Here is a 16,701-nt window from a genome sequence, read left to right as displayed (position 1 = left end):
GGCCAGTTTCGGTGCCATTTTACCCATGTGGGACGCATACCCCCATTCATATCATACCCAATTACCCATGGATGTGGAAACAGACAAACAGTTTGTGATTAAGAGAAAATCATTTGTGTCATCCGTATAATTGGGGGCACATACCAGAAAAGAAAAGGAATTCGGATCTCTTACCCACACATCACGAGTTCACATTTGTGTCCCCTAGGCACTCCACATGTCATGTACATTTCAGCCTGCATTAAGAGATATTCTCAATACACGATTGAGATGTGCCATGGGATACTCAAGGTGCACAGATGTAAATTCTCATATCACTAGTGGCACATTGAGAATATGTCCCGTATTTTCATATTATCATTCATGGGGATATATTCCCACTGTTCAGCTGTAGTGTGCTGTGGTGTGTGGGTAAGAGATTTGGATTGCCAAAGGTTGTGTGTCCAATAGCAGCATTCAATCATTCAAGTCAATCAAATCGACTGTCAGGCCTTGAGATTTTGATTTGGTCTTGACAACCGTGATGATATATACAATAAAAATAAAACATAGAAACTTTGTAGAAAAATAGGACATATATCTTGCAATGGTGCCATTTGGTAAGTTAGAGACAAAAGACACATTGAATTTTTGGGGTTTTGCTTTTAAAGATAAAGACTATTTGGTAAGTAGCTTTTAAAGATAAACATATTTAGATGCTATATATCACACAAAAAGTCCAAAAAAGCTTGCTGAAGCCCAAAAGACCATGCAAAAACATTTGCCAAATGCTGCCATTATATATTCAAAGAGCTGTAATGTGGGTCGGGCCACCTACAGGCTAACACAGCTCAGCACAACTCAGGCCATGTCAGGCAGTCAGGCACAGCCCACCTGCTGCAGTAATCGAGCCGTGCCAGGCACGGTCCCAAACCCTAGGTCGTGCTAGGTTTAGGTGGTCCAGGTGCACGGGTCAGTAGGGCACAACACTAGAAAATGGCCCGATGTAGCATGTCCCTCATATATATAAATAAATAATGTATATAATACCAATAATTTATATATACACAAATAAATAATTCGATTTTATTGTAATATTTTTCAACTTCATTTTATTATTTCATATATGTACAATTGTATACATTAAATTTCATATAGAATAAAATTTTATTATTTTGTTGAATTTATTGTCTATGTTATTAACTTACTATTTTTCATTTTTTTTTAATTTTCTTAAAAAGAGAATCATATTAAACCACAACCTGACCCAGTTACATACTAGCTAACTACGCCCAAGCCTTAGGCCATTCCAGGCTCCCCTCTTAACAAATTCATGGGACCGATATGAACAATTGTATACATTAAATTTTATATGGAATAAAATTTAATAAAATTTTATTATTTTATTCAATTTATTGTCTATCTTATTAACTTACTATTTTTCATTTTTTTTAAATCTTCTTAAAAAGAGAATCATATTAAACCACAACCTGGCCCAGCTACATACTAGCTAACTACGCCCAAGCCTTAGGCCATTCCAGTCTCCCCTCTTAACAAATTCATGGGACCGAATCTACTATTCACAATGGCGCACATCCCACCGTACATTATTGAGAACATCTCCTATGCTTATGTGTTATTATTTATGGAAGATGTTCTCAATACACGGAGGGATGTGCTTGTGAATTGCCATGTGAGAAACAAATCCCAATTCCAAAATCACACCAAGCAAGCATAGCCCACCATGGCCTACATGTTTGTCACGGGGTTAATCGGCAAGGCCCCGTGCGACACTCAAGTGGATCGAGTAAACCTAAAAAAACAAGCAATCACATACAAAAGGCAACAAAGATGACACAATTTAGTAAAAATGCACTTTATATTGCAATAGATGGCTTCAACATTTTGGTGGAACTCATCTACTTGGTCACGCATCTCACCTATAGTGGCTTCACAACATAGCACTCGTAACTCGATGGAAAAATGCTTGACCATGGATTTCTCGTGCATGCCTGCCTTTGATGTGCGGGTCTTCAATGCTTTGTCCTTGTCCATGCTCAATCCCCTCCATGATGTGCTCGCGTCGCGAGTCAACGGGCTAGGAATGAGCTTTGGCTTTGATACCAATTGTCACGGGGCTAATCACTAGGCCCGTGCGGCACTCGAATTTGACGAATAAGCCTATGTAACAAGCAACAACACAAGAAAAGACAACAAGATGACACACGAATTAATCAAAAGGACTACTTGTATTGCATTAATGGATAACAAACACAAACACACAGTTCAGTGTCAAGAAGAGGTAAATAGTAGAGTGAGTCATAAGCATGTAAAGATTAAGCACGAGATCCCCTCAACAGTAAACTGGGTGCTTCTACTTGCCATCCATTAATACAATACAAGTAGCCTTTTTAATTAATTCATATGCCATCACATTCGAGTGTCGCACAGGCCCCAGCGACTAGCCCCATGACATGTTGACACAGCATGCTATAGTGCAAATGGCCCACCTGGCGTGGCTCACATTACAACTCTATTTATCATATTGAATTAAAATATGGTAAATGAAAATTATTATTAATATTGAAAAAATGTCTAAAAATACAAAAAATAAAAAATAAAATAAAACAAGTTTAACCCAGAACCTGCTGGTCAAATGGTTAACAGATCACGGTCCAACCAACCAGTTTGAATGCCGATTGAAAATAATGCATTATTATGGATATAGGGTCCCCCGAATGGAATCCGGATCACCTCCCAAGAAATACATTCCATCTCACTCCCAACGTTATCTAACACCACACTTCAGTACGTGTGTCCCAATCTCACGGTGAGATGTGCACTGTCAGATCATGTTGGAAAGGCGTTGGAATGTTTTTGGGAGATCCCAACTCTCCAAAATAAAGCCACACCTCAACCGGGTCGGGATCTCCTGCCAAGGGAAATCCCTTTCAACACGTTCCAACACGATGTGTCCACATATCACATGCATAGTGGGTCCCACAAGTTCATATTGATCATGTTGGAACATTGGAAGGGATTTTTGTTGGCAAGAGATCTGGACTCACTTCAATGGATGTAGGATGCAGATTACTTACATTGACTTTTTCTTCATTTTCTTTACCTTTTTTTTGTCCAATTTTAGCAGAAATGAATAAAAAATAATTTTTTTATGAAAAAAAATAACAAAAGAGTAAGAATATAAATCTTCCCTAAAAAATGAATAAAAAATAAATAAATCTGCATGGCACCAAACTATGAACTAGCTACATCATAATCCAATATCAAATATTTTGCAGAAGCTTCTTAATTTTTCTTGTTTTTTTAGGTTGGCCGGAGGGAGGGGGGAAGTCCTCTTGATGATCCTTAAGTTGAATTTTCTGGGATTGCCTTTTGTGCTGTCTCATCATTCATCAATGCCAGAGAAATAGTAGATGGATGATAAACAAATCAGGACATCCGTTAGGAGGAGGCCAACGACATCAAAGACAAACTTCGGAGCAAATAAACCCCAAACCTGCAATAAAGTGGTTTGATATAAGGGAGAACAGTAATCGTTTTTTTTTAAGGTTGACCGCTATACAATTCCAAAAGGATGTCATACCATCAAGTGCCGCCTTTGAATAGTGACACACACAATGGTCAATGAGGTTGTTACGGCAGTAATGAGTCCATACATCAAAAGTACCTAAAATGCAAAACATAAAGATCAGCCTATCAAGCATTTTTTAGAACCAGAGTGGACATAAACCAAAAGGTTCACTGGCGCCAGTAAACCAAAATGCAAAACACAGCATTTTTTACATCAATCTCACTTTAACTGGTGCTTAGAACATTCATCTCATTTAACAAAAAATAAAAAACAGACTTGGAAAGCTCTCTGGATCGCCAGTAAACTATTTTTGGGAGGTTCTTGACAGACTATAAAAATGATTCTGAAACCCAAATTGATGAACTGAAAATTTATCAATGATTTCTTATAAGCAAATGCCACCAGTATACCTGAGATAATTTGATGAAAAGTGTTCCCCTTTCTTTGTTACTCCCACAACACTGATGTTTGAATGAAACAAGAAATGGCAGGGCCAAAATTGGAAGGATGTGAGATGCACCAAATGTTTCGATTGCAAGAAGGATTGCTTGGCGAACAAGGATGAACTCATCAAACCTGGAATAAATCCAGTATTATAATCATAAATCTATGATAACATTTTTTGAAAGGTAATTCTTAAAAATATAAAACCATTTTTTTATTGACGATAAATATATTATTTTCAAAAAATGTAAATATATTACAGTGGGGATCGGGATGAAATTTCCATTAGAAAGCCTGAGTTCTAGTAATCATGTATAAAGTAAAGAAACGTGAGCCATTGGTTCACTCACCCAATAAATGCTGCACCATATCGAAGGCCATCAAAAGCACACCTGAAAATAGTTGTAGATGATACAAAACATAGTTAATAGGGGTTTATTACTCAAAAACAATGTTGGAAAGAATTGCACAACTCTGCCCAATACCTTGACCTTTCTTATCATCTGAGCCTTGTCCCAACTATATGGGGTCGGCTACATGAATCCTTTTTCACCATTCTGTTCTATTTAGTGGCATATCCATCACTAAATTATGACTGCTTAAATCATTTTTTATTACTTCCTTTAAATACATTGATTGTTAGAAAACATAGCTACCATAGATAGAAGATAACTGTACCAAGCTTTTCCCTGTGACATCGAGAGTAACCACCTCACGGGCAATTGTTTTTGCCAATGGTGGGTTACTAAGAACCAAGTTTTCTCTTGACTACATTTAAACACGATTCAATCAATGGGCAGTAAACCTTGAACCTTGAACCCCCCAACCAGATGGTTTCTACCTTGGTGCAAGCTGGAAATAGAGCGGCACTACTGGTATCTGCGGAAAAAGGAGAGTGGACAAAAACAAACTGATTGTTGAAGTTGACAAACCAGGTAGATCTTGGGAGGAGATTGCTGACTTGGTGACAAAACAGTTGAAGATGAAAACCACATATATCGTAACGCCTTTTGATGGGTGCAAAGCTTTGCATGATCCTCTGGATAACAAGCAAGAAGTTGAGGCTGTGTGTTTGCAGGATAAACTTGGCTCGGTGAACATATTCAGGTGGTCTCTCCATCAAATTCGAAGGATTCCTCGGTTCTGGATGGGATGATAGTGCGCGTGGTTGGTTTACCATTCCATCTCTGGAATGATGAAGTAGCAGAAGCCATTGCAGTACTGTGTGGAGCAAGACTGGCTGGTGTTTTTAGGGGAAATCTCAGGTCCGCGGCAGTCTTACTAAATGGAGTCGAGCCTCAGGAGATTCCCAGGAAAGTGAACTTGAGAGTTGAAGGAGTTTTCATGGCGATTTGGTTGGCTTCCTCCATAGAAGATGAACTGTGGAGGGAAGCTCGAAGGGAGGAAGGCAGCAAGGTTGAAGAAACCTTACGTGGCAGCAAGGGGTTGGTAGAACTGCAAGGAAGAGAAAGTTACACAAAAAAGGGCAAGCAAGCTTTTAGAAATTCAAAAGCCTTGCCGAAGATGGAGGCCTTAGACGTGATCAACAAGGTATTAGCTGGGCTTCTGACAGATCATATGCTTCAGCTGTAACAAATGGCGTTAAAGATCATTTTTCAAACACACCTGTTCGAATGAGAGAAGACGTTAGGGGAGCAGTAAACTCCGTTGGACCGAAGTCAAAGGAAACCAGGGGAGTTGAACTGTTGGGTCCATTAAAAATAAATAGGGCCCAATCTCTAGCTAATCCAGGCCAAGCAAATATGAGTGGGCCCTCTTAGATAGGTGGGCCCCAGAAATAAAAAATTGGGCTATGTAACATACTATTACTAGGGGAGAAAATTCCTAGTGGGCTGACTGTTGTGGGCCATCTAAGGTGGGGTAGACGGAGCAAGCTATTAGACCAATATATGAGCCGAACTTTATCAGCCCATCGAAGGGATCCAAGACTAACTTGAAGGGTCACATGACCAAGGGAGTGGCGTCGATAGATGGTAATTACCATCTATTTTCTTCTTCAAGCACAACAGCTCAAAATTCAGCGAACTCGAACTTTTCTCTTCATGGAAGCTCAATGCAATGCGTCGGCAAGATTAAATAGGTTGTCGCCGGAAAAGCGCAACCCGAGGAGTATCAGGCGAAGTGATTTAGAGGAGCTTAGGCAGGATGATCACTCTGAGGAGGAAGATTCTAGTGACACTGACTCAGACGACACGGTAAGTTTAGGGAGCATTGACCTAAGTAGTTTGAGGACTGTTTTTGAGGAAGATAGTTTGGGCATGGACATACTTTTTCAGGAGAACAAGGAAGATGATTCACAAACAGTTGAGAAAGACATAGTGAGAGAAATGGATTGGCCGGCGAAGACTACGGCTGTGGCTCAGGTGTTGCCTTCATTCGCAAGGGAGCCAATCTAGTAGCTCAGGAAAAACAAGATATGGTTTTGGAAGGGAAAGAGCCTAACACTTTGATCCGTAATGTAACACCACAAGTTAGGCATCACTAGAAGACTAGCTTAGCTGTTAAAATTGACAGAGTATTGAATCCTACTATAAACTCTCCAATGCAGATCTAATCACATGGAACAGGTTTAGGCCTGCCTCCTTATGCTGGTTCCCCTCCCCGGAAGATGTCCCCTTGGTCCCCAACAGCACAAGTATTTTTGTCCATTCGGTTTTGGTTACTAACGTACCTCCTATGCTTGAAATAGATGCTCCAACATCCCAAGTGGAAGTTCCAGATGGGGGGAAGAGTAGAGAAAATGGCAACATTAAGAATGAACTGAGAGAGGGAGAAGTGGCACCTAAATGAGACAGGAGGAGGAACTAAAGAAGATATGGGAGCAGATATGTGCATTGCTGGAGAAGTATAAAGAGGAGGGATTAGATCACAGGGAACGAACGGTAACTCCTCAGAAGGACTGTTACAAAAGCTCTAATTTGGAGGGGGAGGTGGCCGAAGCTAGTGCGTCAAGTAGGAAGACCGAAGGTAATACGAAAAGGAAAACGAAAAAGAATTCAGAAGTGGCGAGATTAATCTCAGATATTGAGGGTGATAACGAATTCAGTGGTACAAGGGAAAGAAGAAAGGTTTTGCTGTAAGGTGGAATTTTTCAATGAAAATCATCAGTTGGAACGTGAGAGGTTTGGGGAGTGAAAGAAAGAGAAGGGCAATAAAAGACTAAAAAGAGAGAAACCGGACATAGTGTTGTTACATGAAACCAAGTTGGCAGAATTGGATAGAAGATAGGTCAGAAATGTGTGGAGATCAAGAGGAGTTTGTTGGACCTCGACTCCTTCTTGGGGAGACTTTGGAGCTAGTTACCTTATGGAGGGAGGATGTTGGAGAATTAGTGGAGGAGCTCATAGGGAGATTTTGTGTCTTTAAAGTTCAGGAATGTGGGGGATGGTTTCACCTGGGTTCTAACCAATGTCTATGGGCCAAACACTTGTAGAGAAAGGAATGAGAAGTGGGAAGAGTTGTATGGTATACGAGGTCTATGGGATGGTCCTTGGTGTCTAAGGAGGAGATTTCAATGTAATTAGGTTTTGTAATGAATCTAACAACCCCCAAAGAACAGTTACAACCATAATGAGAAAATTCAATGAATTGATTAATAGTTGTGGCCTAAAGGATTTACCCCTCTTACAAGACAATTTTACACTATCTAACTTCCAAGAAAACCCCCTTTGCTTGAAACTAGATAGATTCCTCTTTAAATGGAGTGCGAGAACCATTGGAGGAATTTGATGGCTAGAGCTTTACCCAAAGTCACTTCTAATCACTGCCCTATCTAGTTAAGTCTTGAAATTCTAGGCTCCGGTCCACATGCTTTTAGATTTGAGAATATGTGGTTAACTCACCAGGACTTTGTGCACTTGGTTGGGGAATGATGGAGAGAAGAATTGAGAGGTGTGGAGTGGAAGGGAGTGAGATTCCACAAAAAGCTAAAAAGATTGGTATCCAAAATCAAGGAGTGGAATAGGGAGCACCTTGGAAGGATAGAGGAGCAAAAAACTAACTTGTTGTCCAGGATTGGGGAACTAGATTCCAAAGAAGCCCAAAGGATTATGAGTGAGCAAGAAAGGGGTTTGAGAAGAAACCTAAAGAGGGAATTGGAAGTTCTTCTTAGAGAGGAATTTTCTTGGAGGCAAAAGTCAAGACACAAATGGATTAAGGAAGGGGATGGAAATACAAAATTCTTCCATGCATTGGTTAATAGGAGAAGAAAAAATTTGGTGGCTAAGTTTGAGGTGAATGGATAGGAAGTCACAAACCAAGATGAGGTATCCAGATTGTTTGTGGATCATTTCAAATCAATCTATAGGAAACCATTGAATAATAGGCCAAGATTAGAAGGGATTGAACTAGGTGTTACACAGTTTTGTATGCCCTTAGCTTCAATCAAAATGATGTACTTTATGAGTTTATTGTAAATGAATAAAAGTGCATATTTGATTCATGTTCCCTTGGTATGTTTCTGTGTAATACCCTTAAACACTTAATGAGACTCGTGTTAGTTTAGAATGTTCACAGCTAGTGGGTCGGTCTAGGGAGACCTATCCTGACAAGGCTGACACTGTGGTGCCACCAAGTCGGTTGGGGTGGCTTGTCTCAGCTACTGGGGTGAGACCCTAAGCACATACAGTGTAGGATTAATTGAATCTTTGAACTGGACCAGATTTCCAGTATTGCCCTGGACCTTGGAGATTGATGGGCAAAACTGGAAAGTTACACCCGACCCCTAGACTCGATTATCATATTGCACTAGGTGCCGGATTGGGCTGTCTTTGATGTACCAATCAATGAAATCCTTAGCGGGGGTCAAAACCTGGGTATGTTGGGACAGTCTGAGAATTCATCTCAGTGGGTGATCATAGTGACAGGATCAGCCCCTTTGTCGGATAAAGGTAATGACCGGAGATGCACTCTCACTGATGGAAACCAAGACTGCCAGCAACCGATTTCAATCGTTGAGATTTGTTTTTGCAAAATATATTTTATATGAGATATAAAAGTATATATATTATGGTTTCGAAATGATTTGCAAAAGGTTTTAATTCCCGGGATCCATATAAGCAGAGAGTGCAACACTGTTCCTTGCAGTCGAGGGAGAGGTCCTCTCTTGTCAGGTAGTGTATGATCATTATGGGCTGAGAGGTTAAGTGTACGACCATTGAGGATAATACTTGATGGGCTAATCTTACATCTGCCCACAATCCCTGGGTGTTACAAGGTGGCTTGGCCTAGGGACCACTTAGTGTAAGTGTTGGGCCCATAGAGCCCATCTGATGGGTTTCAAGGGGTGCACTGTCCATAACAGTGTATTCGGCCAGGCCTTGTAACAAAGGTTGGGTTGAACCCATGTGGCTGATGTGTAGATCAATGTTTGGGTCCCACGCCATACAAGGAAGCCCAACTAAGCAGCAGTTTGGAAGGCTAAATGAATACATAACATTAAATGGGCCTTAAGCCCATTTCAAACTAGGCTAATTTGATTAGTCACTTAAGGGGAAAATTCTGAGATGGATCAGCTGATAGGATTGGGCCCAGACCCTATATCCACTTAGAGAGTCCAAGATCTAAATGAGATTTAGATCTGGAAACCTCCTAATTAGATTAGGAGATGGCTGATCTAATCTGCAGATAAGATAAAGGTTATCCCTTATCACTTAAAGGGACTTCTAATCCAAATATGATTTGGGTTAGCAACTCCTAATCGGATTAGGAGCTGATCCCTTTAAATCTATAAAAGGAAGAGGGGGCGGCAGCCTTTAGACATGCAATGCAATCCAGATATCCTTGTCTTCAGAGCTGAGATTACTAGAAGAGAGAATTCTGCACCCTACAATACTCTCTTGCCGCCTCCTTCCTACAGCTACTGTCTACAGCAGTTCGATATCCAATTCTTGGGAGAAATCAAGATTTGATCTTCATACCAATCTTTTGGAGAAAAGATTGGTGGGAGTTGTATTCACAAGCCGTCCAGTTGATTCTTGCGAAGGGTCAAGTTCTTTTGGAAGAACACTGTTGATTCTACTCCACCCTGCACTGCGTCATCTTCAGTGGGAGCAGATTTTGGATCTTTCCTTGGGTGTGAACACCTCCATTGGGAGATACTGCTTCTCTGTATCAGGTATTATCCCTCCCTACTCCTTTTGGTTCAGATCTGGTTCAGTTTATGGTTCAAGAATGATCCTTGAAAATATGATTTTCTAAATGGGGAATTCGATTCCCAATTGAAGGGAGAGAAAAACTTTTGAAATTCGCCCCCTTATTCCGCAATCTTTGGGCATCCATGTGATGGATTTCCTATCCCTTCACTAGGCTACCTGAAGAACAAGTAAATTGGTTAGAAAGGGATTTTAGTGAAGAGGAGATCAGACAGGTGGTGTTCAATGGATAGATCCAAACCACCTGGTCCAGATGGCTTCACCATGGCTTTCTATCAAGACTGTTGGGATGTGGTTAAAGAAGACCTTGTTGGGGTGTTTTAGGAATTTGCAAACAAGAATAAGGTAAGCCCTGGAGTTAATGCTACTTCTTAGCCCTAATCCCAAAGAAGGTAGATGCGCAATCTTTGGGCATCCATGTGATGGATTTCCTATCCCTTCACTAGGCTACCTGAAGAACAAGTAAATTGGTTAGAAAGGGATTATAGTGAAGAGGAGATCAGACAGGTGGTGTTCAATGGATAGATCCAAACCACCTGGTCCAGATGGCTTCACCATGGCTTTCTATCAAGACTGTTGGGATGTGGTTAAAGAAGACCTTGTTGGGGTGTTTTAGGAATTTGCAAACAAGAATAAGGTAAGCCCTGGAGTTAATGCTACTTCTTAGCCCTAATCCCAAAGAAGGTAGATGCGCAATCTTTGGGCATCCATGTGATGGATTTCCTATCCCTTCACTAGGCTACCTGAAGAACAAGTAAATTGGTTAGAAAGGGATTTTAGTGAAGAGGAGATCAGGCAGGTGGTGTTCAATGGATAGATCCAAACCACCTGGTCCAGATGGCTTCACCATGGCTTTCTATCAAGACTGTTGGGATGTGGTTAAAGAAGACCTTGTTGGGGTGTTTTAGGAATTTGCAAACAAGAATAAGGTAAGCCCTGGAGTTAATGCTACTTCTTAGCCCTAATCCCAAAGAAGGTAGATGCAAAGGACCCAAAGGATTTTAAGCCGATTAGCCTAGTGTAAAGTGTTATGTGAAGATTCGAGTAATGCAGCCCTCCATCATTAGTCAAGCACAAGGTGCCTTCATGCAGGGAAGGCAAATAACGGATTTTATCTTAATAGCAAATGAGTGTGTGGAGGACATGAGAAAGTCAAGAAATCAAGGTTTCTCTTGTAAGATGGATTTAGAAAATGCCTATGATCTTGTGGATTGGAGCTTTTTATTGGAGGTCCTTGGGTCTTGTGGATTTGGAGATAAATGGTGCAATTGGGTAAAGGGTTGTATTAGCTCCTACCATTACTCAGTCTTGATTAATGGGGTGGTCAACGATTTTTTCCCAGCATATAGAGGCCTTACACAAGGTGACCCCCTCTCCCTTTTTCTTTTCACCTTAGTTGCAGATGTCTTCAGTAGATTAATTTCTAGGCAAATAGGGAAGAGGAAGTGAGAGGCTGGGGGGTAGGAAGGAACATGTCCGGGTGACCCACCTACAATTTGCCAATGACATCATAATTTTCTATGAAGGGGGTGATAGGCAAGAAGTGAGGAATCTCAGAGCTCTGCTACAACACTTTGAGAATGTCTCCAATTTGAAGATAAACCTAGACAAGAGTTATGTGGTGGGTATTAATTTGAAATGAGAGTGTTCTTGAGTCTGTGGCGGATTGTTTAGATTGTCCCATTTCTTCTTGGCCCTTGCAGTACCTAGGTATCCATCTAGGGGCCAACCCAAAGGGGAGTAGTTTTTGGACCCCAGTTTTGGAAAAGTTTGAGAAAATATTAGCTTTTTGGAAAAAGAACTACCTCTCTATAGAGGGTAGAGTGACCTTATTGAGAGTCACCCTAGCAAACCTACTGATCTATTTTTTTCTCTATCTTTAGGATTCCGATTAGGGAGGCTAAGAAGTTGGAGAAATTAATGAGAAATTTTTCTTTGGAGCCAGGGGAGGAAAAAAAAAAGATCACTTAATTAACTACGAAATAGTTTATAGGAGTAAAGAGGAGGGTGGACTGCATTTAGGAAGGCTAGTTCTCAAGAATAAAACTTTCTTAGGAAAATGGTAGTGGAGGTGGCCCATAGAAAGGGAGAGGTTGTGGCATGAAGTGATAGCTAGTATACATAGCAGATTAGAAAAATGGATGGGATGCTAGTGTATCGCATCGAGCTAAGTTAGCAACTCAGGGCTAGTGATGAGGATTGCTCCCACTTACATTTATCTTGTTTCTTTTCTGTTGCTATTTGGAGTTGGATTTTTGCTTTGTTTGGGTGCAGGTGGAATCTGACCACAAACATAAGTCAGCCTTTTGATCCTTCCTTTTTCGTGTGGCCTACAAAAAAAGGAAGAACTATGTAGAGATGTATTAGAGCAACTTCCTTGTGGACAATCTAGGAAGAAAGAAATGCAAGACTATTCAAAGAAAAGGAAAGAAGCATTCAAGCTGTAGAGGCTTGTATCTTGACTAGGACCATTCATTGGTTGAGAACTGTGGACTACTTTCATACCTTTACTTTTGATGAAATTTGGAGAAACTAGGTAGTTATGGCTAATAGTCATATGAGGAAGGACAGGATATCTGCAGTGTGGGTGCCTTCGTCTGAAGGTTGGGTAAAGCTGAATTTTGATGGTAGCAGCCAAGGAAATCCAGGCCCATCAGGGATAGGAGGGGTGCTGAGAGATAAGGATAGCAACATCTTAGCCTCGTTTTCAGGCCCCACGGGAATAGGAGACTCTAATAGGGCTGAGATTTTAGCGTCTATACAAGGTATTCAGATTGCAAAACAATTTGGAATTCAGAATTTGGTAATTGAAGGAGACTCCAAAATTGTTGTGGAATGGCTAACAAATCCAAGCTCAGCTAGGTGATACAAAGACTTATTGAGGGAAGTTAATTGGTTCATAAGGAGCATGACTGTTACCTCTCTTTGGGTGGGAGATGTGATTTAGACCTATAAAAATAGTAGAATAATTTAGATTATAGCAAAAGAAGTAGAGAAGAAGAAGTAAGAATGGAGAAGAAAGGAGAAAGGAGTCCGATAATCTCTTTCCCCACTCTAATCTTTTATTAATCTTAACTTGCATAATTTACAAGTCTGCCCTTAAGTGGACATCCACCTCATTAGCATACTTAGAAAACATAAACAAGAATTAAAAGGCCCATAAAGAAAATGCCCATTAAGAACAAATAACAAGAAAGAACTAATCAATAAGACACTAATGGGCTAGGGTCCATTCGGCCTAGTCTCTCTACACTCCCCCTCAAGCTGAGCATAGATATCAATCATGCCAAGCTTGCTTGTATAGTGAACCAGCTTTCCTTTAAGATCACCTTTTGTCAAAACATCAGCCAACTATTCTTCAGAAGCAATAAATGGTAAACAGGCTTCTCCTGAAGCAACTCTCTCCCGTATAAAGTGCTTGTCAACTTCTATGTGCTTAGTTCTATCGTGTTGAACAGGATTATGTGCAATGTTGACAGTGGCTTAGTTGTCACAGACTCACAATATAACATCATTGGCTTCTCACAGTCTATACCCAGTTCTTGTAAAAGTGATCTCAACCACAAAAGTTCTGAAACTCCAAGTGCCATTGCCCTGTAGCCTACTTCAGCCGAGGATCTAGCCACTATAGGCTGCTTCTAACTCCTCCATGATACAATGTTCCCTACTACCATAACACAATAACCTGAAGTGGACCTCCTATCATCAATACACCCAACCCAATCAGCTATATGCTTCCAGCTTCATGTGTCCATGCTTAACAAGCAGGATACCTTTCCCTGGAGTCCCTTTTAGATAGCACAGAACTCTCTCAGTAGCTGATAAATGTGTATCTCTAGGAGAATGCATGAACTGGCTAATTACACTAACTGCATAAAAAATATCTGGCCAAGTCATGCAAAGGTATAATAACTTCCCAACCAGTCTCTAGAACACTCCCCTATCAGTCAACAGTTCACCATCAGTAGCTGACAACTTATGATTTAGGTCTATAGGAGTAGAAGCTAGTCGAGCACCCAGTTTGCCAATCTCTGCAAGAAGATCAAGAGCATACTTCCGTTGAGAAATGAAGATACCATCCTTAAATCTGGCAACTTAAATTCCCAAGAAATATCTGAGTTCTCCCAAGTCTTTAATTTCAAACTCGGTGTTAAGAAAACTTTTGAGATGAGCAACTTCCTGAGTATCATTACCAGTAACCACAATATCATCAACATAGACAATCAAAAGGCTCACTAAGGAATCTCTCCTCTTAACAAACAGAGTATGATCCGACTGAGTGTGTGTACCCAAAAGTAACAAGAGTAGCCCGAAATCTGTCAAACTAGGCTCTAGGAGATTACTTAAGGCCAACAAAGGGGCTTCTTCAGTTTACAAACCTTCACTTGCATCTCCTTCCCATACACCCCTGGAGGTAAAGACATATAAACCTCTTCATGTAGGTCCCCATTTGAGAATGCATTTTTTACACCGAATTGATGAAGTAGCCAATCAAAAGTAATAGCTAAAGATATCAAAACTTGAACTAAAGTCATTTTGGCCACTAGAGGAAAAGTCTCCAAGTAGTCAATACCATAAGTGTATCCTTTAGCAACCAAATGGGCCTTAAATCTCTCAATAGTACCATCGGAATGATACTTGATAGTGAACACCCACTTATAGCCAACTGATTCCTTCCCTCAAGCAAATCCACAATTTTCTAAGTATTGTTCTTATGCAAAGCATCTAATCAGTCATCATAGCATCCCTACATTCTGGTTTGGACAACGCTTCTGGGACAGATCTAGGAGTCACATGTGTGAAAACAGAGGCAAGGAAAGAATAATAGGAAGGGGAAAGAAGGTTGTAGGACAGGTGTTTGGAAATGCAATAAGTTGTACATTTCCGTTTGCCTTTGCGAAGAGCAATAAGGAGATCAAGGCCAGGGAAGGTATCAAAAGTGGTAGAAGAGGGTTGACTTGTTACCTCAGTAGTAATGGGAGGTGCAAGAGGCACATTTGAAGGTGTGGAAACAACTTGCATGTCCCTGAGTCTTTGTCTCTGGTACCACCTTTGGATAATAGGATGGAAAGAAAATGTGGGAGAATGAGCAGGAGAAGGGAGAGTAGGAACACGAGAAGAAGAGCCAACAGAGGACTCGATGGGAGGAGACTCAATAGAAGACTCAATGGGAATTGGAAGAGGGATAGATGGTGACATCGCAAACAACTCCTCTGAATGCACCCCCTTAGGAGAAGTACCAAAGAAAGGAACAGACTCCGCAAATGTGACATCTCTAGAAACAAAGCGAGTACCACGAACTGGATCAAAAAAACAATACCCCTTTTGTGTGGAGGCATATCCCAAGAAGACACACTTATGTGTTGTAGGCTCAAACTTATGTCTTTGGTGACTGTGAGCATGAACATAGCAAGTGCACCCAAACACTCGGAGAGAAAGAGAGAAGAGATCCTCATTTCAAATAGGAGGCTAAAGGGAGTTTTAAACCATAGAACTCGAGAAGGCATCCGGTTTATCAAGTATGTAATTGTAAGTACAGCATCCCCCAAAAATTAACAGGAATATGAGAAGCGAAAATGAGGCTCCTCGCAACCTCAACCACATGTCGATTCTTCCTTTCCGTCACTCCATTTTGTTGTAGAGCGTAGGAACAAGAAATCTGATGAATAACTCCAAAGGTATCAAAGTAGGAGGAAAGGCTCTTCTCAAAATATTCCTTTGCATTGTCAGATCGAAATATTTTGATCCAAGTACTAAACTAGGTGAGAATAAGTTCATGAATTTTTTTTTACAATATTTGGCATTTCATCCCGGGATTTCGTAAGATAAATCCAGGTGTAACGAGAGAAATCATCAATGAAAAGGATGAAATATTAGTAACCCCCCATAGTAGATAAATGATATGGCCTCCACACATCAGAGTGCACAATTTGGAAAGGAGAAATTGATCCTTTATTACTCACTGAAAAAGATTGTCTACAATGTTTTGTAAGTTCACATGACTCACAATGAAGAATCGATAGGGATATTCCCTTAAATATTTCTGGAAACAAATGACTCAAAGCTAATAAAGACAAATGACCAAATGTCAAATGACATATCATGACTCTATCAACTGACTCTGATGAAATAGGCTCCAAGGCTACTCCACAAGGTGGCCTAGGACTTTTATCAGAGATATCTAGCAAATACATTTCATTCGCCTCATGGCCATTTCCAATCGTCCTCTGAGATTTCAGGTCCTGAAAAACACAATAAGTAGGAAATAAGGTTATGCTACAATTCATTGATTTTGTTAAGCTACTAACAGATAGAAGTTTAGTGCTAAGTTTAGGAATATGAAGGACAGAGGATAATACAAGGGAGTTAGAGGCTCTAATATTCCCCTTGTCAGAGATGGGAGCAAGAGACCCATCGACAAGAAAAATCTTCTCTACTAGAGAGGAGCTGATATGAACAAAAAAGATTAGGTATGCTAGTCATATGGTCTGATGCACTAGAATCTATAATCCA

General features: G+C 40.5%; 1 protein-coding gene across 2 annotated transcripts in view; it reads right to left on the bottom strand.

The window, feature by feature from the left end:
* Positions 1–3,130: 3,130 nt before the first annotated feature.
* The window catches only part of LOC148846412 (Alkaline-phosphatase-like family protein), a 76,105-nt gene continuing 62,534 nt past the window's right edge, over positions 3,131–16,701 (bottom strand). For both annotated transcript variants that reach the window (XM_088956359.1, XM_088956360.1), the window contains exons 17-20: positions 4,366–4,407; positions 3,982–4,147; positions 3,584–3,667; positions 3,131–3,496 (exon numbers count right to left, since the gene is read on the bottom strand). In XM_088956359.1, coding sequence (XP_088812485.1) covers positions 3,386–3,496; positions 3,584–3,667; positions 3,982–4,147; positions 4,366–4,407 — 403 coding nt within the window. In that variant the 3' untranslated portion in view covers positions 3,131–3,385. The remainder of the gene's footprint in view (positions 3,497–3,583; positions 3,668–3,981; positions 4,148–4,365; positions 4,408–16,701) is intronic.

This window comes from Nelumbo lutea, chromosome 7 (genome assembly GCF_056320005.1).
Source record: "Nelumbo lutea isolate HS-2025 chromosome 7, American lotus-T2T, whole genome shotgun sequence".
Lineage (NCBI taxonomy): Eukaryota > Viridiplantae > Streptophyta > Magnoliopsida > Proteales > Nelumbonaceae > Nelumbo > Nelumbo lutea.
Note: the sequence above shows the minus strand (reverse complement) of the source record. Positions and strands in the feature narration are given on the sequence as shown.